The sequence below is a fragment of the Neoarius graeffei genome, chromosome 19 (assembly GCF_027579695.1).
Source record: "Neoarius graeffei isolate fNeoGra1 chromosome 19, fNeoGra1.pri, whole genome shotgun sequence".
Taxonomy (NCBI): Eukaryota; Metazoa; Chordata; class Actinopteri; order Siluriformes; family Ariidae; genus Neoarius; species Neoarius graeffei.
This window is the reverse complement of record NC_083587.1, coordinates 48,979,075-49,005,868: the sequence shown is the minus strand read 5'-3', so window position 1 is coordinate 49,005,868 and position 26,794 is coordinate 48,979,075. Positions and strand designations below refer to the sequence as shown.

The 26,794-nt window shown below is 42.2% G+C and overlaps 1 protein-coding gene across 1 annotated transcript in view; it reads right to left on the bottom strand.

Moving 5' to 3' along the window:
* itga8 (integrin, alpha 8) overlaps positions 1 to 21,228 on the bottom strand; it is a 285,429-nt gene extending 264,201 nt beyond the window's left edge. The window contains exons 1-2 of the mRNA XM_060900203.1: positions 20,809 to 21,228; positions 18,012 to 18,145 (exon numbers count right to left, since the gene is read on the bottom strand). Coding sequence (XP_060756186.1) covers positions 18,012 to 18,145; positions 20,809 to 21,008 — 334 coding nt within the window. The 5' untranslated portion in view covers positions 21,009 to 21,228. The remainder of the gene's footprint in view (positions 1 to 18,011; positions 18,146 to 20,808) is intronic.
* Positions 21,229 to 26,794: the final 5,566 nt, after the last annotated feature.

Sequence of the window (26,794 nt, the reverse complement as noted above, 5' to 3'; positions counted from 1 at the left end):
GCAAGTCGGAGCGCGCTCCGGCAGCTATTTACACTGGATCCGGTGTAAATAGCTGCCGGATCATAATTACAGTAAACTAGTAAATACAGTAAAGGAAAAACTTGAGACTGAAAGGTTTTAACAGTCATCCAAATGACTGAATGTAAACATTGCTACAGTAACATACTAGCTACTATGTTGTTGACATTAGCTAGTGCTAACAGCTAGCTGCTAGTACACTGCTACAACACAGACACCGACCCTAATAATACAGTTCTTGGTCATTGCCTGGTAACAGCAAATTTATAACGGGCCATGTCTCAACAGACTAAGAAGTTATTTCAATGACATTTAATAACATTTTGTTTCTCCTGAGGACCGAAAGTAAATGAAAATGTGAACAAACTTTAGCTGTAATAAGATGGCGACCACCGGCTCCAGGGACGACCCGCTGATGTAGGCATGTTACCCAGCCTGACACAAAATATTTGTAGGCATCCAAACTCTTATACGCTTTCAGATCAATACCTGTGTATGGCGATGGGTTTTTAACGACATAGGTATACAGATCATGTGGGCCGAAGTCAGGTAAAGACGAGGGCTTCGTGTACTTCCGTACGTCAGTGAACAATCCTGGTGGAAGCAGGTAAACGTCGTTCTCTAAGCCTGCTAACCTCAATTTTTGCAAATACCTCTCCCTCTGCTCGCCCTGTAAATGCCCTACGTCGCTGGATAGTGAAGGTGTTTTCTGCATCTCGCTCCTTTTTCTTTTATGTTTTTCGTTTGTCACCTTCCTCGCATTCAAACTGATTCGAGCCGTGACGTCCAAAATGGCAGCCTAACGATGCATCACATGACTTGGTCACGTGGGTGAAAAACCTCAATACCCTGGACAAGTCGCCAGGTCATCACAGGGCTGACACAGAGACAAACAACCATTCACACTCACATCTACGGTCAATTTAGAGCCACCAATTAACCTAACCTGCATGTCTTTGGACTGTGGGGGAAGCCGGAGCACCCGGAGGAAACCCACGCGGACACGGGGAGAACATGCAAACTCCGCACAGAAAGGCCCTCGCCAGCCGCTGGGCTCAAACCCAGGACCATCTTGCTGTGAGGTGACAGCGCTAACCACTACACCACCGAGTCGCCCATTCTGTCTGCAATGTAATACAAATCAAAGTCAATTTAGAAATCACTGCTGTCTTTTCTATATGCATTTTCCATACCAGCCCAACTTTTCTTGATCTGGGGTTGTATAAAGACATAAAGAGCTGGCCTAATTAGTCGCTAGCTACAATGTTTACAAAGCAATAGTGTGTATGGCGTTCTAGCTAAAGTTGGCTCACAGTACATTATGTTTCCCTGTCCGTACCATATGAATACAACACAGAACTAATGACTACCAAGGACTTGGTCTGAACAGATTCTGTGCATTCTAGCTTTTGGAATGTTGAATAGTAATAACACTTATGACAAAGATTTTGGACAATTTTGTGCATGAGCACTTGAGAGAAAAGTCCATTATTTCATAACAATCACTATAAAAATGCAAAATCTTTGTATACACCAAATTACTGTACGGTACAAAAGGTTTTTTTTGTTTGTTTGTTTGTTTGTTTTAACCAAAGAGTCTCATGGATAAGAGTGTGTGTGTTTGTGTCTGTAGGGGGTTCAGTGTGTTCCACTACAGACCTCGGGCCACACAGATGGTTCTGGTTAAAGTCGAGTATGGCACAAGCCACACTTCATTAAAATGCAAGAACATTAATCTTTCATCTGTCTCCTCTTCCTCTCTCTGTCCTCCTATTACACTGTCTCTTACGTTAACCCAAATCTGTCCGGAGACAAAGTCTGCATCAGTCTGATACAATTTTGCTTGATATGATCTGTCTCTTGTTCTCCTTATGAATGGATAATAAGGGCTCATCAGATGAATGGATGGATGGATGGATGGATGATATATCTCATCTCATCATCTGCAGCCGCTTTATCCTGTTCTACAGGGTCGCAGGCAAGCTGGAGCCTATCCCAGCTGACTACGGGCGAAAGGCGGGGTACACCCTGGACAAGTCGCCAGATTATCACAGGGCTGACACATAGACACAGACAACCATTCACACTCACATTCACACCTACGGTCAATTTAGAGTCACCAGTTAACCTAACCTGCATGTCTTTGGACTGTGGGGGAAACCGGAGCACCCGGAGGAAACCCACACGGACACGGGGAGAACATGCAAACTCCGCACAGAAAGGCCCTCGCCGGCCACTGGGCTCGAACCCAGGACCTTCTTGCTGTGAGGCGACAGCGCTAACCACTACACCACCGTGCCGCCCCAGATGATATATTGGATACTAAATGTCCATCTGTTACTCATTAGTCACATAACACAGAATTTAGGGTTGAGGCTGCATCCACTATGGACATTGTCCACTTCCAGACTAACATAAGCCAAAGAATAAAACGACATGCTACGTGCTCAAATAATCAATGATGAGAATTGTAATTACTGTTATTATCCAAAATTTGATTAGTTTCTCTTAACAGGACTGTCAAAAAGTTTTTATTCTTCTCATACCACTGCGACTTGTCAATGATTCCATTTTTAAAATGTAATAATAAATGACAAATCACACATTTTTTTCAGTTTATAGTTTTATCCATTTTATCGGTTTACGTTTAATGTTATGAAACATCCATGAGACAAATTTCTCTCATCACTTACATTATAGCAAGTGTAAACAGTTATTCCCTCACCAGCCTCTCATTTTCTCTATCTACTGGAATTATTAAGACAAAAAAAAAAAAAAAAAAAAAACAGTTTGTTATATTACGGGGGAAATGCAAGTGCAAAGTTCTCTGTCCTCAGAAGACAGTTACAAAGCAGAGACACTGAAGACTCCTTCTGTTAATGTTAAATATCTCCTTATGGAACCTATACATCATCAATGGTTGGACTTTTTCTATGTTAAATAACACTGTGCTTTTTAATCTGTTTAATATCAGGCTTATTATGGGAACCGTCCACCATACAATTCCATGTGAATGAATTGGTACGATAGAAATGATCATTCCATGTAGCTGGAACTACTTTCACGGGTTTTAGAAAATTAATAAATGCCTACTGACTGACTATTCAGTAGGCATGTAACGATATCATACAATGATACAAATTTGTGACAATTCGAAATCAATGAAATAAAAAATTGAGGTTATCATCAGGCTGCGTAATCTCTTAGTTTTCGGAGTGTTTTTCAGCAGCTGAGGGTGCAATATTTAACAGTTATTCCATGACATCGAGTCATACATGAGCTGATAGCCAATGAGGCGTGTAGCACCGAGTTGGCTATAAGCCATGTATGACAAGATTGAGTGGAATAACTTTTATTCTATCCACATTCACTGGATTTTGTGAAACAGAGCATTTTTATTTTTTTGCAAATTCGATAAATAAAAACGTTATACAAAAGGTCCGACAAAATCGTTTCCGCTTAGAATGTAAACAAACCGGCGAAATTACAGTAGCAATTTGTGAAAAATGCTATAATAATTATTGAAAAATAAAAAAGATACATGTTATTATCATCAAATATTTTCATTTCATATTTTGTTGCTTTGGTTTTTTTTTTGTATTTTTGGGGTTTTGTTTTCGAGTAGAGTTTTTATTTCATCCTCAGTTGGTTCAGCAACACGTGCCGCCATTTTGTTTTTGTCTACTCACAGTATATGAGCTGATATCTTTGTAGTAGAGTAGCCAATCAGTGTGTGTGATTGCTCATATCCAGTGAATATGGATAGAATGACGTAAAACAGCTGGAATGCATGCGACTTCACTGGAGGCGGAAGTAACACAGCTCTAATGCTGCAAAAACACACAAAAACAGACCTAAAATTGGAAAGAGCTGTTATGTGACTGACTGTACAAATAGATTTAACAAGAAATCAGACCTCTCTTTTTACAGACTGCTGAAAGCTAAAGAAAAGAGAAGCAAATGGAGGTAGTACAAACGATTTGGTGACTCGTTACATGCCTACCAGTCAGTCTTGAAAATTTCACAGCGCTGTGGTATAAAGTCCAATAATGCCATCCTGTCGTGCTTCTTGCTTCATGATTGGTTCAGTCTACTGCTAGAAACTCTCTTCAGTTTGACCAATACATCAGGGAAGTGTAGGAATCATTGCTCAGTGACCATAATGGTCATTGCATGTGGAAATATTTGGCTGAAATTGCATTAAAAACTACACTACACCATCAAACAACCAAAAAAAATATCAAGGTTGTCTTCCAACACGGACAAGAAACATGCATCCCAAGCATCCCAATACCTCATGTGTTAATTAAACCCATTCTGCTGGTTTCCCCTCAACAAACTGCATAAACAAACAGCAGGGGTTCATTTAAGAGTTCAGTGCTCAGTGACCTTTTTACTGCACACTCCAAAATACAAGCCAAACAACATCAGCTGCTTTTAAAAGCTGGAGGACTCTGCTGTTATTATCACCTTGTACTGTTGGAATAATGAGTCATGACAATTTCATTAATACCTTTAAACAAACCAGAGTGTAGTGTGTTAAGTATCAGACTTATTGGGGTCCATATGTGTAGGTCTTCTTAGTATTAAAGTCATGTCTGGAAGCATTCACACCGCGTCCGTTTAACTGTGTCCGATTCTAGATTCGTGCTCAAAAGTTGTTGCTTTTTTTTTTAATCCCATGATAAGTCACAAATAGTTCACTGATCTCCTTTTCTCTATTCCTCCTGTTCTGTATAAAATGTCAGAATTTCAGTACATCTAAAGTCAGTATATCTAAATGTCGGAAAACCAGTATATCTCGGGGTGAAGTTGTTTTAAAACCAAAATGTGATCAAGCAATTATCCTTCATAGCTACAGTGGCTGTAAGAGTACACTCACATGCTTGAAAAACATTTTAGCTAACGTTCTTATTCTTAGCAACTAATTTTTCTGAACATAATTTTTTTCCCCCAAGTTTAAGACTCTGGCTTGGGCGGCACGGTGGTGTAGTGGTTAGCGCTGTCGCCTCATAGCAAGAAGGTCCGGGTTCGAGCCCCGTGGCCAGCGAGGGCCTCCCCGTGCGTGCATGGGTTTCCTCCGGGTGCTCCGGTTTCCCCCACAGTCCAAAGACATGCAGGTTAGGTTAACTGGTGACTCTAAATTGACCGTAGGTGTGAATGTGAGTGTGAATGGTTGTCTGTGTCTATGTGTCAGCCCTGTGATGACCTGGCGACTTGTCCAGGGTGTACCCCGCCTTTCGCCCGTAGTCAGCTGGGATAGGCTCCAGCTTGCCTGCGACCCTGTAGAACAGGATAAAGCGGCTAGAGATGATGAGATGAAGACTCTGGCTTCTTCTATCAGCTGCTCCCGTTAGGGATCGCCACAAACGATCATCATGATCATATATTTGATTTGGCATTGTTTTGTTTGTTTTTTTTCCTTTTTACACCAGACGTCCTTCCTGATGCAACCTTCCCCAATCTATCTGGGCTTGGAACCAGCGCTAAGTATACACCGGCTTGTGCAACCCCAATGGCAGGGTGTTTTCCCTCATCTGCATGTCTTTGAACTGTAGGAGGAAACCCAAGCAGACGCAGGGAAAACATGCAAACCCCACACAGAAAGACCCCCATTGGCTGTAAGGTTTGAACCCGAAATCTTCTTGCTGTTGGAGCAACAGTGCTAACTACCATGCTGCCCGTTGAGAGTCTTGCCCTTCTTGCTAAAACTTTGTGACATGGACAGCATGGGGGGGAACAGCAGGACCCTGAACCTCAGACATCTGTAGTACCTGCAGTGACCACAAGAACATCAAGAACTGGGGAAGCCATGGCCTAATGGTTAGAGAAGCAGCTTTGGGACCAAAAGGTTGCTGGTTTGATTCCCTGGACCAGCAGGAATGGCTGAAGTGGCCTTAAGCAATGCACCTGCTCCCCAGACTGCTCTGGGAGAGCTAATCATATTTACAACCAAAAGGCATACTTGGGTTACTATCTAAACCAAGAATCTAGCAAACAATTACATGTAAACAAACCTGTGATTCCATGATTGGGATGCTGTTTGTGTCCCATTGATATTATAACTGCATATGCGTCATTCTGGAATTCAGGGTACATTTCGCGTCTCCAAGATAAACCTTTTGTTATTTTCCACAAAAGAAATCTTCATTGAATCAGTTTTGAACAATAATGCAAATTATGACAAACGGTCACCAGTAGCAATGCTTGATGTACATTTTAGACCCAATTTATCCATAAAACATTAACTAAATGACTCCCACCCCTCCCCCCACATTATTGGCTGTCTTTGACTACTGATTCATACATTCAACTTGAATAAACATGAAGCGATTCAGTCTAACGACCTGGTTTTTGGGGGGCTCATTCTATTAACTGTTATAAAATCAATTGCATAGATAGAAAGTCTATTTTCTGTATTATGTGAAATTTCAGTAATAAAAAAAATTTTTTTTATCTGTCCCAATGTTCTTGTCAACTCTGTTATAAAACCGCATAAAATCCACAAAGACTTTTAATAACACGCATGACACCTACACCGAGAAATGTCACTTCTTCTGGCGGGAAGCTTCAGAAAGGCAGTGAGGCGTGTTCTGTTGCTTCTCTCATTAATTTGAACAAAATGTTGAGGATGCATCAACAGTAGATTAATTATTTGTCAAATCTGTTATTGTGATATTGAAGTGAATATCTCACTCATTTAAAAAAAAAAAAAAACACCAATAATATGATTAAAATCCATACAATTATGTTTGTATATGTGCCCTGTGGTAGCTAGTTTGAGGTTAGCATGTGGAGTTAAGACACAAAATGGTGGGAAACGTCAACTCTGTTATCGTCAATTCTGTTCATGGATTGCCCGGTTTACCGATAACAGAGCTGACGATGACTAATTTTTTTGTTTTCTTTCAACACTTGAAATGTACCCGCAATTACAGAATGGGCCATATACAGGGTAAAGTATAGTTTATTTTCAATGATACTGTAAAATTAAGTGGTGACGTCCCTGAACATACTCCTTACTTGTTAGATACATCATTTAAACGCTGTTATCCTCATACTATTAGCAACCCTGTTACTTTTAACCCTGTTCGTCATTTCAGAGCAAAATGAAATTGTGGATCCATCCAAATGTCCAATGCGCTAGAAATGATGATGTGCACTGAAAGTATTGTGCCTCAAGATCTGAGGTCCCTTTACGGGTGAAACGCAGCCCATTTAAATGCCTAGCAATTTTTAGGAAATACGAAACCATGATAATGTTTATAAACAATGGTGAGTTAGTAGAAATTATCAACACATGCCTCAAGACATTACAAATGTGGAAATAATGCAGAGTGAGCTTTTCTCTTAAACTGATGGAATGTGTCTGGTGTAACTTGAGAAGATTCCAATACATCACTTTATAGGTCTCTGTGTGTGTGTGTGTGTGTGTGTGCGCATCAAAACAGTGACTTCAGGTATGTGGTAGTATCCGGTGTATCAAATGAATTTAACTCGCTTTGTCTTTACTACATTGGTCATTTATCAAAGTTGACCAAAGATGTAAAATTCCCGTGAAGGATTTCTGGATGCCATGGTGAGACCGGGGTCACGACAATGTGACTAATGAATCTGATAACGCATGTGCACGGACTCCGAGTTGGCTAAGCAGAAAGGCCCGGGGTGGGGGGTGTCTAAAGTGTTTCTTGGTGTCTAATAAAAAGCAGATACCTCTCCATGTGAGCCAACCTTGCTGGCGGAGTTCCACTAATTCCCCATGTGTTCACTGCTCTTTGAAACGTTTTGTCCCCTCGCTGTCTTCCTGTCTGTACCTTTTCCCCACCTCTTCAACTTTATCCCCCATCTAAATAACACACCAGTACTTCTTTCATGTCGATGTATAGACCTATAACTCCAGCTTATTACCTGTAAACAGATACAGGCTCCTTCCTTCCACACACTAAACAGAAACTCTGGAAATGGGGGGGGGGGGGGGGGGGGGGGGGCACAAAAATTACAGGCACTGAACGTAGCAAAAAATTTGAATGAAAAACCAAGAGCCTGCATTTTTAATAATAAATGTGTATTAAATTTTGTAACTAATTTTAACCAAATATATACCAAGTAACTAAAAACGCACAATGGAATTCAACACGATATCACTTTAGATCCATGCATATATTTGAAATTTATGATATTGTATGTAATGCACACACATCTTGAAACATCGATAAAGGACATTTATTGTCAAACTCAAGAATTAATTCACAATAAAAAAAATTCAAAGTGACAGTTGGTCCATGTTCGGACCGTCATGCTGGAGATTCTGGGTCTGTGTCGTCCAGGGGTCTCAGCAGCAGTGACTGAGGGTGTCAGGAATCTGTCACGGAGGTGAGCTAGCCTGATGTGCTGATCCTGAACTGGCGTCGTGACTCGAGGCTGACCAGGGCGTGGACGATCCCTGGTGCTCCCTGTCTGTCTGTAACGCTGACTCAAACGGGAAATGGTCGAATGATGAACACCGAAGTGCCGGGCGACCTCTGTCTGTGTACTTCCGGCACGCAACATCCCGATGGCCTGTTCACGTTGATTTTGGCTTAGGCGTGGCATCTTCAATAATGACAATTTTCCCATCATTTCCCCCGGGTATTTATAGGCAAGATTGTGTGTGTACAGTGTATGCAAAATTTGTTTGAAAATTAAAGCCTGTCCATGTCACTGACTACCCGAGTGATATTGTACGTTATTGAGTACAACTCCCTTAAATTCTGATTTGAGCACAGATTTGGAACTTATTCGGGCGGAACGAAGTTATTTTTCCATTGTGATATATTTCTTTTCTTCTTGAGATAAACTCAGCACGAATTCAGCAAGTTTTATCAATGTGCGTTTTTAAAGTTACTTAGTGTAGAATTAAAAATTGAAATGGTAAAAGGACGCTCTATCCTTATTCACATAGCTCATTGTTGAGTCTTTCAAACAGGGCCAACTTTTTTGACACCAGATTATCAACCTGGGCTATTTTTCCTCACTTTGAGGCAAAAAGTATCTGTTTTTATAACACCGGCCAAAAATAAAACCTCCTCATTTGCATTTATTTTGCGGTGTTGGATTATCATATTCGTGACCATGACAGATAAGCAGGATAGATAATGGATGTGTGATCATATTATGTTACTTGCGATGAAAATAACTGCCAAAATATTGCTACAATTGTAATAATGCTGGTCTACTAAAACCCAGTAGACGTTGCTGTGGTTGAATTCTGCAAAAAAGCTAAAAATGAAATACTCTTCTTCAAGAAAACACACATACATATATACACACATTACAGTGGTGCTTGAAAGTTTGTGAACCCTTTAGAATTTTCTATATTTCTGCATAAATATGACCTAAAACATCATCAGATTTTCACACAAGTCCTAAAAGTAGATAAAGAGAACCCAGTTAAACAAATGAGACAAAAATATTATACTTGGTCATTTATTTATTGAGGAAAATGATCCAATATTACATATCTGTGAGTGGCAAAAGTATGTGAACCTCTAGGATTAGCAGTTAATTTGAAGGTGAAATTAGAGTCAGGTGTTTTCAATCAATGGGATGACAAATCAGGTGTGAGTGGGCACCCTGTTTTATTTAAAGAACAGGGATCTATCAAAGTCTGATCTTCACAACACATGTTTGTGGAAGTGTATCATGGCACGAACAAAGGAGATTTCTGAGGACCTCAGAAAAAGCGTTGTTGATGCTCATCAGGCTGGAAAAGGTTACAAAACCATCTCTAAAGAGTTTGGACTCCACCAATCCACAGTCAGACAGATTGTGTACAAATGGAGGAAATTCAAGACCATTGTTACCCTCCCCAGGAGTGGTCAACCAACAAAGATCACTCCAAGAGCAAGGCGTGTAATAGTTGGCGAGGTCACAAAGGACCCCAGGGTAACTTCTAAGCAACTGAAGGCCTCTCTCACATTGGCTAATGTTAAATATTCATGAGTCCACCATCAGGAGAACACTGAACAACAATGGTATGCATGACAGGGTTGCAAGGAGAAAGCCACTGCTCTTCAAAAAACTTGCTGCTTGTCTGCAGTTTGCTAAAGATCACATGGACAAGCCAGAAGGCTATTGGAAAAATGTTTTGTGGACGGCTTTAGAACAATTTGGTTTAAATGAGAAGCGTTAAGTTTGGAGAAAGGAAAACACTGCATTCCAGCATAACAACCTTATCCCATCTGTGAAACATGGTGGTGGTAGTATCGTGTTTTGGGCCTGTTTTGCTGCATCTGGGCCAGGACGGCTTACCATCATTGATGGAGCAATGAATTCTGAATTATACCAGGGAATTCTAAAGGAAAATGTCAGGACATCTGTCCACGAACTGAATTTCAAGAGAAGGTGGGTCATGCAGCAAGGCAACGACCCTAAGCACACAAGTCGTTCTACCAAAGAATGGTTAAAGAAGAATAAAGTTAATGTTTTGGAATGGCCAAGTCAAAGTCCTGACCTTAATCCAATCGAAATGTTGTGGAAGGACCTGAAGCGAGCAGTTCATGTGAGGAAACCCACCAACATCCCAGAGTTGAAGCTGTTCTGTACGGAGGAATGGGCTAAAATTCCTCCAAGCCGGTGTGCAGGACTGATCAACAGATACCGGAAACATTTACTTGCAGTTATTGCTGCACAAGGGGGTCACATCAGATACTGAAAGCAAAGGTTCACATACTTTTGCCACTCACAGATATGTAATATTGGATCATTTTCCTCAATAAATAAATGACAAAGTATAATATTTTTGTCTCATTTGTTTAACTGGGTTCTGTTTATCTACTTTTAGGACTTGTGTGAAAATCTGATGATGTTTTGGGTCATATTTTTGCAGAAATATAGAAAATTCTAAAGGGTTCACAAACTTTTAAGCACCACTGTATATATAGCCTGCTTGGAGTTTGCCAAAAGGCACCTAGAGGACTCTCAAACCATGAGAAACAAGATTCTCTGGTCTGAAAGAAATCAAAATTTAACTTTTTGGCCTGAATACCAAGCGTCACGTCTGGAGGAAACCAGGCACCGCTCATCACCTGGCTAATGCAATCCCTACAGTGAAGCATGGCGGTGGCAGCATCATGATGTGGGGATGTTTTTCAGCAGCGAGAACAGGGCAACTAGTCCTGATAGAGGGAAAGATGAATGCAGTTAAGTACACCGAGATCCTTGAAGAAAACCTGCTCCAGAGTGCTCTGGACCTCAGACGAGGGCAAAGGCTTACCTTCCAACATGACAACGACCCAAAGCACATTGCCAAGAGAACAAAGTAGTGGCTTCGGAGAAAGGCTGTGAATGTCCTTGAGTGGCTCAGCCAGAGCCCAGACCTGAATCCAATTGAACATCTGTGGAAGGAGCTGAAACTGGCTGTGTACCGATGCTCCCCATCCAACCTGACGGAGCTTGCAAGGATATGCCAAGAGGAATGGGCAAAAATGTCCAGAAACAAGTGTGCCAGGTAGGGTTATGACTGTGAAAGTGTTTTCAAAATTTCTACTTTCCTGATGTTGCATTTGGTGAACTTTTAGTCATATATTACTTTTTTGAAGTTATTTTTACTGGGTCATACAAAAACCTCCAGCACCCAACATCACCTCACTTTTGATAAATGCATGTATATTTAAAAATTGTAACTAGTTTCAGACATATTTAATTGAATTTTTATATAATTTTATTGCTTTTGTAAGGCTAAGGGTTGCACCCAGCATGGGACTTGTTCCCGTTCGTGCTCACCCTTTTGGGCTAACCTTAATTTTAGTTCTTGTTTTTTTTTCTTTATTATTGCTTATATTTTTGTAAATGTTAATTTCTCATTGATGTAATTTTTTGTAAGTAGCCCAATAAAGTTGCAACAAAAAAATAATAATAATAAAAATAAATAAATCATGATTATAAAATAAATTCAATGAAAGATGTGTAAAGTACTTTTATATAACAAACTGCTTAACAATTGTTGTAATAATAATTATAATTGTTAATTAATACAAATTTAATATTAAATGTAATATTTAATATTAAATTTGTATTAATTATAATTATTACAACAATTGTTAAGCAATTTATTGTTATACAATATATATATATATATATATATATATATATATATATATATATATATATAAAATTTATTGTTATATAAAAGTACTTTACACATCTTTCAATGAATTTATTTTATAATCATGATTTATTTATTTAATATACATGTATTTATCAAAAGTGAGGTGATGTTGGGTGCTGGAGGTTTTTGCATGACCCAATAAAAATAACTTCAAAAAAGTAATATATGAGTAAAAGTTCACCAAATGCAACATCAGGAAAGTAGAAATTTTGAAAACACTTTCACAGTCATAACCCTAGTGCCAGGCTCATAGCTTCTTTCCCAAGATGCCTTGAAGCTGTAATTGCTGCCGTAGGTGCATCAACCAAGTATTAGGCTAAGGGTGTGGACAAATATGTAACCCCTAAATAACCTATTTTTGTCAGTAAAATAAAATTGCATATTTTCTAAAAACTTGCTTTCACTTTGTCATTATGGGCTATTTTGTGTAGAATTTTGTGACAAAAATGAACTCAATCTATTGTAGAACAAGTCTGTAACGTTATAAAACGTGGAGACGGTGAAAGGGGTGTGCAGACTTTCTGGCTTGATTTTGTGTGTGTGTGTGTGTGTGTGTGTGTGTGTGTGTTTATGTATATATATAATTTTTTTTTATTACATGGAAGTGTTTTTCATTCAACTTTTAAATTTCTAACTTTGCCATGGCTGCCTGCAAAGATCATGTATGGTACAGATGACAGTGGACAAAGTTAAAATGTTTAAATGATCTAAAAAAAAAAAAAGACATTAATAACAAGAAACTGAGCCATCAGAACAGGCTGAATGAATCAGTGACTATTTCCATACAGATGTTAGCATGAACAGAGATCAGCTGAGTTCAGAGACAATGATGAGGCTCATGTTTAAATGCCAGAGAGACTTTTACCTCAAGTGATGGGACAGAGACTGAGGTGAAAAAAATTTCACATCAGCTCCTTCCACAGATTTTTTTTTTCTTTATCTTCTATTATAGTTTTTAGTACCTTTTATATAGTATTTATACAGTATTTATATAGTATTTTTATATAGTTATATAGATTTGATTAGATTTTCTGGATGAAAAGCCAAAATTGTATTTGGAAAGCCAGAAATAAACCATTAAAAAAAAAATTACCACCTTTGTTGAGAGATTTTTTGACTTTTTAGACCCCTTTAGTGGTTTTACTAAAAATAAGAGCCTAGAAATACATCGAGTGAGTTTAAGTGTATCATGGGGACTGTATGGCACTTGACAGAACTCTCTAGCTCAGCCTTTCTCAACCGGGGTGCCGTTAAAAAATTATATATTCTAACATTGAAATAAATAAAATGAATTAAAATTCCAAAAAATTATAGTTACACTAACGCAGATCATCGCCACCTCATGCATCATCAAAATTTGTCTCACGGCCCCCTTTTCCATGTCACAACGTCACTGCCGGGGTCAGCGTATGGTCAGCGTGACTGCGTATATTTTATATAGGGGTGCCTTGAGGGCAGCACGGTGGTGTAGTGGTTAGCGCTGTCACCTCACAGCAAGAAGGTCCGGGTTCGAGCCCCGTGGCCGGCGAGGGCCTTTCTGTGCGGAGTTTGCATGTTCTCCCCGTGTCCGCGTGGGTTTCCTCCGGGTGCTCCGGTTTCCCCCACAGTCCAAAGACATGCAGGTTAGGTTAACTGGTGACTCTAAATTGACCGTAGGTGTGAATGTGAGTGTGAATGGTTGTCTGTGTCTATGTGTCGGCCCTGTGATGACCTGGCGACTTGTCCAGGGTGTACCCCGCCTTTCGCCCGTAGTCAGCTGGGATAGGCTCCAGCTTGCCTGCGACCCTGTAGAACAGGATAAAGCGGCTAGAGATAATGAGATGAGAGCCTTGAGAATTTCCATACTTCTGAAGGGTGCCGTGACTGAAAAAAGGTTGAGAAACGCTGCTCTAGCTCACATCACAGCTGGTGGTTAAGTGAGTTGAGAAAGCAGGTTTGGTTGATTTAGCAGTGTGCAGAGGGCGAGACCGAGCTGAGCTTGTGCAAGCCAACATTCCTTATGATCAAATCACTGATCACCCCTGTTTTGCAATGATCAAATCACTCATCACCATTGTTTCCCAATTACCAATCACTGATCACCATTGTTTTGCAATGAGGATTCAGTGATCCCCATTGTTTAACAATAACCGGTCACTGATCACCATTGTTTCTCAATGACCAACCACTGATCACTGTTGTTTTGCAATAACCAATCACTGATCACCACTGTTACTCAATGATGAATCACTGATCACCAATGTTTCTCAATAACCAATCACTGATAACCGTTGTTTCTCAATAACCAATCACTGATCACCATTGTTTCTCAATAACCAATCACCGCTATTTCTCAATGAACAGTCACTCATCACCCATGTTTAACAATGACAAATCACTAAATCACCATTGTTTTGCAATGAGGATTCAGTTATCCCCATTTTTTCACAATAACCAATCACTGATCAGCATTGTTTTGCAATGACCAAACACTGACCATCATTTTTTTCTCAAGGACCAATCACTGACGGCCACTGTTTCTTAATGACCATACACTGATCACCACTATTTTGCGATGACTAACCACTAATCACCATTGTTTTGCAATGAGGATTCAGTGATCCCTGTTGTTCTACAATAACCAATCACTGATCACCAGTGTTTCACAATAACCAATCACTGATCACCACAGTTTATCAATAACCAATCACTGATCAGCACTGTTTTGCAATGACCAAACACTGGCCATCATTTTTTTTCTCAAGGACCCATCACTGATGACCGCTGTTTTTCAATGACCAAACACTCATCATGATCGTTTCCCAATGACCAATCACTGATCACCACTCTTTTTGCGATGACCAATCACAAATCACCACTGTTTTGCAATGAGGATTCAGTGATCCCTGTTGTTCTACAATAACCAATCACTGATCACCATTGTTTCTCAATAACCAATCACTGATCACAATTGTTTCCCAATGACCAATCACTGATCACTACTCTTCTGCAATGGCCAGTCACTAATCATCATTTTTACATTGAGGATTCATTGATTCCCATTGTTGCTCAATAACCAATCACCTTTGTTTCTTAATGAGCAATCACAAATCACCCCTCTTTTACAATGACCACTCACTCATCACAATTATTTCCCAATGACCAATCACTGATCACCATTGTTTTGCAATGGCCCACTGCTGATACTAGGTGGGGTTTACATTAGACCATATCAGCGGATCATCAGATTAACGTTTTTAAAACGATTAGTGTGCACACAGTAACACCAATACACGATTTGCGTGCACACAGCAACGCCAATACACGGATACGCTCGGCTCCGCAGGCATCCTGCGCTCCAAATCACTCCGCCCTGAACAGCGAGTGCCCTCTGGAGGGTGCGCACTCCGGCCCTGCGCAGCTCACAGAGCGCGCGAGTGAAGTGCACAAGCAGTGATTCGGGACTGAGCCGCTGTGTGTGTGATCCCAGCGCATATCACTTACCACTTGCAAGTGGAAGGATGGCAAGCCTAAAGACAATCATAACTACACAATGGGCAGTATTTGCATCAGTATTTGCAGTATTTTCATACTTTTATACTCTTTAATGAAAGGTGATATAAGGCGGAAGTCCGCGCCGTTTTTCAGCAGTCGCGTCACATGACCAACGCCAGCGAATCAGGAAGGTGGATGTCACAGTGACATTGTCCAATGACGACGCCAGCTAGAGCTCAGCACAGCGTATCCGCGTATTCTCAATGTTTACACAGCACCGGACCAGACACGATCTGGATTGAATACGTGGACCCTGGCGGATTCCCGTTTCCCGGCGTTTCCAGGTGGTTTAATGTAAACGGACAGTGCATCCGCGAAGAAAACGAGACAGATACGGTCTAATGTAAACTTGGCCTAGTGCTAAAAGTACTAAAGGTGAGTTATTCCATCCATAACCTATTCATTCAGTGTCTATCTCCCAACCATTCAGTACCACCACTTCATTTTGTCTACATTCTTGATAAAAATTCTTATTTTGTAGATATGTAAATAGTTTGGTTGTGGTGCCATGAACAAAAACAATTTATTTCTGTAAAAAATAAATCATAATCAGTTATTTCTATTCAGATAAAACTTTCTTTTTTGACTCATGTATTCATTGGCCCTTGTGTTAATGAAGTCAAGTTTATTTGTATAGCGCTTTTAACAGTAGACATTGTCGCAAAGCAGCTTTACAGAATTTGAATGACTTTAAACATGAGCTAATTTTATCCCTGATCTATCCCCAGTGAGCAAGCCTGTGGCGACGGTGGCAAGGAAAAACTCCCTCAGACAACATGAGGAAGAAACCTCGAGAGGAACCAGACTCAAAAGGGAACCCATCCTCATTTGGGTGAGCACTGATGACATGTTGCACAAGCACTGGGTACAAGGCAGGAGAATTTATCCTGAATAGAATGCAAAGTCCATGCACTCAAACATTCACACACTCATTCACACCGAGGGACATTTCAGTACAGGAGAGGAAACTGGAGAAAACCCTCATGGACAAAAACTCAGCCCAGAGACTAACCCGAGCTCAGGATGGAACCAGGAACCGTAGAGCTGTGCAGCACTGACACTAAATGCTGCATGGAGTCAGCGAAGATGCAAATTAGTTTGTGGTGACATTTGGTGACTTTTTGAGCATGCATTAAGAACTTTCCCCTGAGAAGAATGGTCAAAGTTGATGCTGTATTCACATCGAGCAAAAATCTAGAAGACCGACTCCGACATTAAAGGTAAAATGTTCTTATCTCCGACCCTACCACTACAACAACTCACATTTAGCGGCACAATACTTCTGACAAGTCACATGTATCGCAAACAGCCCAGAAACCACAAGCAGCACTGGGCCTGCAGCGAGCTTGGCATCTGCTTCCCACATGACAAGCGCAATTTCAACATGACCTCACAGTTCCTTTCCTTCTCCGCTTAAGCCGGTCTGACTCATTCATTTTCACTGCGCAAAACCTACTGTCATGCCTCATGCATCACAGAAATCGAGCCTAGAGATAAGTAACGCTTAAAATGGTAAAAACTTCGTGTTGGGGAATATGCATGTGAGACCTCTTGTGCATCAGGATGTCAACTACGCCACATTTACGCATTGAGGTAAAGTTACGCGCCTTTCTCAGGGAGCACGTGGTAATTACTCCGCTCTCCCCTGGTCTAAACCAAACCAGATGCGAGGAAATCAGCTCGGTCTTAGATGTGGGTTTTGATCTTTTTATTGTCAGAGCCGGAATGTGTATAAACCAAGCTTTGAGCAAATATCCAAAAACAGGTAGGATTGAATAAAACAGATGGTAATTTTATACGTGCATATTAAATTCTATCAGGGAGGACGAGTGACTAGGGATTTGGACTCTATTGCATGATCCTTGATCATCATCATCTTCTCACTTGTGCAGCACTGTTGCCAGGTCGGTGTCCACGTGGAGCCTATTGATCCATAGGTCATATTAATTGGAGCATAGTTTTACGCCTGCTCCAACCCTTTCGTTTCCGGGCTTGGGAAACAACCGTTCACACCTCTGGACAATTTAAAGTAGCCAGTTAACCTAACTGCACGTCTTTGGACTGTGGGGGAAACCAGAGCACCCGGATGAAACCCACGCAGACACGGCGAGAACATGCAAACTCTACACAGAAAGGCTCCCGTCGGCTGCTGGGCTTGAACCCAGAACCTTCTTGCTGCGAGATGACAGTGCTAACCACAACATCATGACATGCATGATCTTTGAGCTATGAACTAAAATACGTGTGTGCATTGCATGCATTATGCAATACAGGAAACATGACAAGGTTTAAAAATTAAACGTGTACCCACTTGCTTTATCGAAAGGGATCTCGCGGCAGGAGTCCTGCTCAGATGGGGGCCAGGAGCAGTAATAAACCGAACCGCCTTCCACAATCCCCGGCTGAGTGGTGTTGGCTTTGGGAGCCCCGACCAGCACTGACACACTGCACAGAGCGAAAGAGAGAGAGAGCACAGAAAGCAGGATACATGACTTTGAAGTCAGTAATTAAAAAAAAAGTGTTCTCAGCCACACAGTGCTTTGTAGTAAACTACTGATGATACATCCAGGTCAGGCACAACATCATCAGGAAAATCAACATCTTGATTTCAAGACCGAATTGCAAAATGTTTATTCCGGAGGTGCATCATCTTAACTAAGGCTACATCCACACGACAACGGCAACGAGATTTTTTTTTAGCGGGTAAAAAAATATATATATTGTGTCCACATGGGCAACGGATCAGTAAAATATCAGGTACATATGGTAATGCAACGCTTGCTGAAAACGATGCAATACACATGCCACACCTCTATGTGCGCTGTAAGACGGTCCCATCGGAGACACCAGAACAATAGAAGAGTTAGGACGCATGCGCATAAACCCCTTCTTCTACCCGGCGTGAATGACTGAGTGCTGCTTATTCTAGTCATGTGGTTGTGACGTCATCGTAAACAAATCCGTTCTACTCATCCAGACGACTTCGCAACGGCGCCGTTGCCAGATTTTTCCACGCTGGAAACCGTTCTCAAAAAATAGCGTTTTGGGGCACCCAAAACGCCGGTGCTGTGTGGACGCCAGGCCGAAACGATAAACAATTTTATCGGATTCACCTGAATCCGTTGCCGTGTGGACAGGGCCTAAGCTAGCCTGAGTTTCCTAAAAGCATCGTAGCACAAAGATCATCGTTAAATGGTAGAGCGAGCAGCACAATGAACACTCTCTCTCTCTCTCTCTCTCTCTCTGAGTTAAGATGCTCTTAAGGCCAATTTATGCTGACAACCCAGTCCTCACAGATAGCGTCGCAGACAGTGTCTGCGTAGCCCCCCCACCTTCGCAGACGCTCTGCGTGCACCTCCCAAAAATTGTGACCACTGCAGAAGCCTCGCAGACAGCGTCGCAGACAAGAGGGCTCTGATTGGTCCACTCTACATCCGCTGTACACGCACTTCCGCTTCCCTACTTTCCCGGTTTGGTTTGTTTTCACGACCGCCATTTTTAAAAACATGAGTGAAGATGGAGCAGCACGAAGAGCGGTTGATCGAGGAAGTATGTACATCTATACGACTCCAGTTCTAGTCATTAACGCTACGTTCACACTGCAAGGCTTAATGCTCAATTCCGATTTTTTTGTGAAATCCGATTTTTTTGTGAGGTCGTTCACATTAACAAATATATGCGACTTGTATGTGATCCTCAGTATGAACGAAAAGCGACCTAAAAGTGTTCCGCATGCGCATTGCAGGATACGACGACGTCACACGCAGTAAGCATGGCCAGTGTTTACGGAAGTAAAACCGCCCGGTTGCGGTATGACCCATCCAATCTAGCTTGAATAGCTGCATCCCCCCAAATGGAAATCAGCTCCCTAACCTCTGCGTCCTTCCATTGAGAAGATTCAGAACCTTCACAGCCCGAAGCGTCCCTCGCATTGATGTCATGCGCCATGTTGTTGTAACTTTTTCTGAGAGACCCGCCGCCTACTTCAGCGCAGAATAGTGACGTTTGTGGCTTGTTGATGACGTGTAAGTCGGATGAATGCGACCTGGCGGTTCAGACTGAAGTCGCATATGAAAAGAGCGGATAGGAATCGGAATTAGCACCACATATCCAAACGGCCTGGGTCGGATTTGAAAAAAAAATCGGATCTGTGTCGTTCATATTGTCAATAAAAGATCGGATACAGGTCACATATGGGCGAAAAGATCGGATTTGAGTCACTTCAGCCTGCAGTGTGAACGTAGCCTATAAGTAACCGGAGGATAAACACTCCACTAACCACACCCACCAACTACTCCTAGCGATTTCGCGACTTCGCGCCCCCTTGCGTTGTGGCGGTGAATAACATCGCGCACGCCTATTACTCCCCGCTCAACGATAAATTACAACTGTCTGCGAAAAGCTGTCTGCGAAAGCCTTGTCGCAAGAGCATGCAGAGGCCTTTAGTGTTAAGAGGCTTTTGGGAAATCCACTTAAAAATGTCATATATATATATATATATATATACACACACATACACACACATACTACCGTTCAAAAGTTTGGGGTCACTTTGAAATGTCCTTATTTTTGAAAGAAAAGCACTGTTCTTTTCAATGAAGGTCACTTTAAACTAATCAGAAATCCACTCTATACATTGCTAATGTGGTAAATGACTATTCTAGCTGCAAATGTGTGGTTTTTGGTGCAATATCTCCATAGGTGTATAGAGGCCCATTTCCAGCAACTCTCACTCCAGTGTTCTAATGGTACAATGTGTTTGCTCATTGCCTCAGAAGGCTAATGGATGATTAGAAAACCCTTGTACAATCATGTTAGCACAGCTGAAAACAGTTGAGCTCTTTAGAGAAGCTATAAAACTGACCTTCCTTTGAGCAGATTGAGTTTCTGGAGCATCACATTTGTGGGGTCGATTAAATGCTGAAAATGGCCAGAAAAATGTCTCGACTAGATTTTCTATTCGTTTTACAACTTATGGTGGGAAATAAAAGTGTGACTTGTCATGGAAAACACAAAATTGTCTGGGTGACCCCAAACTTTTGAACGGTAGTATTATATATATATATATATGACTGAACAGTCGAATGCAAAATGCCCGTGGAACTCACGCCCTCCTGTCCTGCGTGGGGTGATAAAAGTCCACTGAGTATCCAAAGTAGCTCCCACCGGGTCCACCGAACACCGCGGGTTTCTCCAAATCCAAGTTGAAAGCAACGATTCCGCAAAGAAAACCGCAGCAGATCAGACTAACCGGGATGAGAAGACAAAAAAGGTCACGGAAAGACGCTCGAGCCCGCCGCGCCAGCATCGCTGCACTCCTGGTGTCAAACCCAAACCGGTCTCCGTGAGCAGTAAGAGGAAGGATGCAGCTCGCGCAGCCCGGACCGTTCTCTTCACCGGCTCAGCTGTCAGAGTTCCTGCGCGTGCTGCTCCATGCGCTCCGTTTCATTCAGCCGCGCGCGCCTCTTTCCCACCCGGAACGTGTGTGTGTGTGTTTCTGCTCGTCCTGTCCGCGCGCACACCATTATAACGAGCTGCGCGCGAGCCCGGACTCCTACACCACATCATACAGCACGAGCCCTCAATACGTCATCCGGCGAAGTCCTTATAAGGAGACAGGCCACTTAATGAGAAGCGCGCGCGAGCGAGGTGGGAAAATGTGATGTGATTGAAGTTTGATCATCAGCGTGGACAGGAAACTCATCTCATCTCATTATCTCTAGCCGCTTTATCCTGTTCTACAGGGTCGCAGGCGAGCTGGAGCCTATCCCAGCTGACTACGGGCGAAAGGTGGGGTACACCCTGGACAAGTCGCCAGGTCATCACAGGGCTGACACCAGGGACGTCACTAGGTTTGAGAGACAGGGGTAGCTTAGCACCCAGAGGAGAAAAGGTATTGTGCGCGCGCAGCGCGCGCCGAACATTTTTCAGAGCACCTACTAAGGCTGTCAATCAATTCATTATTTCAAGAGCATCACACCTTGGGGACACACTTCCCACCATTTCTATTCTATTTTAAAATTGCTTTCATCATTTAATTGCTTGCTGAAGCAACTTCACCAGCTAAACTACAAAAATGTGGAAAAAAAACAATGGTAGGTGTCATGCATTCCTGCGCAAACTGAAGAGGGCAAGTGCTTCACAAATCATCATGTAAACATTCTACAGAAGACTCAATATAGCCTAGGTAAAGTTAAGCAAATGCAAACCACTGACATCAAATTACAATCTCACCGTGTGTGTCTGCAAATGAAAGCATAGAATTCTGACTCTCTGCAAACCCAACTCAATGGAAGCCCGCACCGCGCCTGCTGCAGAATGCCCGCGTAGTTTTTTAAGTCCTACTAGCCTACCACTCGACGTGACGCTTGACACAGAGCCAATGAGGAGGAATCATAACGATATTAATAATATTGCATTAAACAATAAATAAGCAAGCAGAAACTGTTGTTCGGATTAACTTGCGTTCTTGATGGCTCATGTTCAGTGCTTTACTGCCTTTGTTTTTTTTGGGAAAAAAAAATAAAAATATAAATAATTTTAAAAAGGGCAAAAAATATAGGGTGGCTTTGCCATAAGATAGGGTGGCTGGAGCTACCCTAAAATGGGTCTGGCGACGTCTATGGCTGACACATAGACACAGACAACCATTCACACTCACATTCACACCTACGCTCAATTTAGAGTCACCAGTTAACCTAACCTGCATGTCTTTGGACTGTGGGGGAAACCGGAGCACCCGGAGGAAACCCACGCGGACACGGGGAGAACATGCAAACTCCGCACAGAAAGGCCCTCGCCGGCCACGGGGCTCGAACCCGGACCTTCTTGCTGTGAGGCGACAGCGCTAACCACTACACCACCGTGCCGCCGGACAGGAAACTATTTGATATTTTATAACTTTTACCTTTTAAAAAGATACACAGAAATATCGACTTGTTCTACGGAATGTCCACAATCGTGATAAAAACAAACAAACAAACAAACAAACAAGGGGCAGCACGGTGGTGTAGTGGTTAGCGCTGTCGCCTCACAGCAAGAAGGTCCGGGTTCGAGCCCCGTGGCCGGCGAGGGCCTTTCTGTGTGGAGTTTTCATGTTCTCCCCGTGTCCGCGTGGGTTTCCTCCGGGTGCTCCGGTTTCCCCCACAGTCCAAAGACATGCAGGTTAGGTTAACTGGTGACTCTAAATTGACCGTAGGTGTGAATGGTTGTCTGTGTCAGCCCTGTGATGACCTGGTGACTTGTCCAGGGTGTACCCCGCCTTTCGCCCGTAGTCAGCTGGGATAGGCTCCAGCTCGCCTGCGACCCTGTAGAACAGGATAAAGCAGCTACAGATAATGAGACAAACAAACTACTAATTCATATGAGGGTTGTTTTACAATCAGGGTACAAAGTTTGTGTCACAGGGGTCCAAAATTCAAATTGATTCAAACTGGTTCTTGTACCAGTTTTTAAGTTAAAGAACAGATTTCAGGTAATTTTTTGATGGTAGTTTTGTGTAATCTGCTACAAGATGGGAGAAACAAATGAAGTGATTCTCGGAGAGGACTTTTTTTTTTTTTGACAATTCAGAATCCACTACTTCCATAGTGCTTTTAAATATAAGGCTGTAAGCTTGTCTCTCATATTTATGTCCCAATATCTTGAGCACATTTTAGGATGAAAATAATCATTTTAGATATGTTATTTAATATTGAAAAATTAGCTGTCTCGGAGAGGACATTTTTTTTGGACACAATTACATACTAATTTGATCAAAATAGTCTGAAAACTTACTGGCATTCAACATTAAAACTTAACTATATTTCCAATGATATGGAACCAAATATGTGTTTTATGGTATAAAGAATGATTTAAGTGCATCCCTTTTGGAGCTGCCTGTGGTCAAAAAAAGCACTTTTTCTAAACGACACGAGTAATTTTGCTAAATATGACACATATTGCCATACATTCACCAAAAATAACATTTTTGCATGATAAATAGAGCCATCACAGGGCTACAATAAACAACCAAGTTTATTTAGTCAAGCCTTTTGATATTGAAGATAATATTAAATGTTAAATGTGATTTTTAGCTTGCGTACCCTGATTGTAAAACAACCCATAAGAGATTTCACAAATTTGTTTCATGACTAAGTCTGATTTTGAGGTTGCCAAAAGTATTTGCTCACCCATCCAAATGATCAGAATCAGGTGTTCCAATCACTTCCATGGCCACAGGTGTATAAAATCAAGCACCTCGGCATGCAGACTGTTTTTACAGTTTGGAGCTGCCGCCTTCCTCTTCCAACATGACTGTGCACCAGTGCACAAAGCAAGGTCCATAAAGACATGGATGACAGAGTCTGGTGTGGATGAACTTGACTGGCCTGCACAGAGTCCTGACCTCAACCCGATAGAACACCTTTGGGATGAATTAGAGCGGAGACTGAGAGCCAGGCCTTCTCGTCCAACATCAGTGTGTGACCTCACAAATGCGCTTCTGGAAGAATGGTCAAAAATTCCCATAAACACACTCCTAAACCTTGTGGACAGCCTTCCCAGAAGAGTTGAAGCTGTTCTAGCTGCAAAGGGTGGACCGACGTCCTATTGAACCCTATGGATTAGGAATGGGATGTCACTTAAGCTCATATGTGAGTCAAGGCAGGTGAGCAAATACTTTTGGCAATATAGTGTATATAGCAGCACGGTGGTGTAGTGGTTAGCATTGTCGCTTCACAGCAAGAAGGTTCGAGCCCAGCAGCCGACTCGGGCCTTTCTGTGTGGAGTTTGCATGTTCTCCCCAAATGCAGGTTAGGCTAATTGGTGGCTCTAAATTGACCGTAGGTGTGAATGTGAATGGTTGTCTTTCTTGCCCCTTTTCCACCAAAGCAGTTCCAGGGCTGGTTCGGGGCCAGTACTTAGTTTGGAACCGGGTTTTCTGTTTCCACTGACAAAGAACTGGCTCTGGGGCCAGAAAAACCGGTTCCAGGCTAGCACCAACTCTCTGCTGGGCCAGAGGAAAGAACCACTTATGTCAGGGGGGCAGAGTTGCTAAGACCAACAACAATAGCAAGACCGTAAAAGGTCGCCATTTTTAAGCGACGAGAAGCAGCAGCTGTACAAACGCGAAGTCATCCATTATTATTGTTGTTGTTGTTGCTGCTGCTTCGATGTTCGCGCCAAGGTTTATGCAAATGCAGCGACGTAACTGACATATACAGCAACACAACTGACGTATACAGCGATGCAATGACGTGGCTCCCCTTAGCACCCCGAGCTATGGAAAAGCAAACTGATTCTCAGCTGGCTCGCAAGTTGAACGAGTTGTGAACCAGCACCGGCCCCGAACCAGCCCTGGAACTGCTTTGGTAGAAAAGGGGCATCTGTGTCAGCCCTGCGATGATCTGACAACTTGTCCAGGGTGTACCCCGCCTCTCACCCATAGTCAGCTGGGATAGGCTCCAGCTTGCCTGCGACCCTGTAGGACAGGATAAGCGGCTACAGATAATGGATGGTTAACACTGTTGCCTCACAGCAAGAAGGTTCTGGGTTCAAGCCCAGCAGCTAAGCCTTCTCATCTCATCTCATTATCTCTAGCTGCTTTATCCTGTTCTACAGGGTCGCAGGCAAGCTGGAGCCTATCCTAGCTGACTATTGGCGAAAGGCGGGGTACACCCTGGACAAGTCGCCAGGTCATCACAGGGCTGACACATAGACACAGACAACCATTCACACTCACATTCACACCTACGGTCAATTTAGAGTCACCAGTTAACCGAACCTGCATGTCTTTGGACTGTGGGGGAAACCGGAGCACCCGGAGGAAACCCACGCGGACACGGGGAGAACATGCAAACTCCGCACAGAAAGGCCCTCGCCGGCCACAGGGCTCGAACCCGGACCTTCTTGTTGTGATTCGACAGTGCTAACCACTACACCACCGTGCCGCCCTGCAGCTAAGCCTTTCTGTGTAGAATTTGCATGTTCTCCCTGGGTTTCCTCAGGGTTTCGTTCATATGAGTGTGAAGAAAGGAACTGGCCACCCTACTGCTGCAGTTCTGGCCAAGTCAACCAAACATGGTTCATCTGAATCCTGAACCGGTTTCAGCAGTGATGATGGCAATATGCATATATATTCTATCCACATTCACTGGATATGAGCAATCCCACACTCTGACTGGCTACTGTACTACCAGGATATCAGCTCGTATACTATGAGTAGAAAAAAACAAAATGGTGGTGCGTGTTGCTGAACCAACCGAGGACGAAATAAAAACCCTACTCAGAAACAAAATCCCAAAAATTATCAAGTTTTGTTTAACAGAAATAGTGAAAAGAATATAGTTTTCCCCTCCAATAGCGCCTGTTCCACACTCCAGCCCAGTCGGTGGCGGTAATGTACCTTTGAAGTTGGTTTGCCAACCACCAAAAAATCCCTAAAAAAGAAGAAAATACAACCCCCAAAAATACAAAAAAAAGCAACAAAATATGGAATAAAAGTATTTGATGGTACAGTAAGAGCATACTTTTTTATTTTTCAAGAATTATTATTATAGCATTTTTCACAAATCGCAACTGTCATTTCACCGGTTTGTTTACATTCTAAGTGGAAATGATTCTGTTGGACGTTTTGTATCAAGTTTTCATTTATCGAATTTGCAAAAAATAAAAATGCTCTGTTTCACAAAATCCAGTGAATGTGAATATAATAAAGCAGTTAATTCCATTCAGTCTCATCACACATGGCTTATAACCAACTCGGCGTTACGTGCTTTGTCGGCTATCAACTCGTGTACGACTCGATTTCATAGAATAACTGTTAAATATATATACACTCTACCAGATGCTTTCAAATGTGTGCAAGGTGAAAATAATTACCGGAAATTAGGGAAACACGTAAAATGCGCGTTAAGTGGGACTATAACCCTGTACCGTATAAACACAAGCACTGTGGGTGTTTTGATGCCAAGCCGAAATCACACAACCTCACTGACTTGTTCCGAAGGAAAAACTAAAAATAGATCCTCACATCCAAGAGCAGAAAACATCTTGCTGACAGACGTGGACCAACCGCCCGGAAGTCAGATTACGCACAAAACCACATGGTATAGC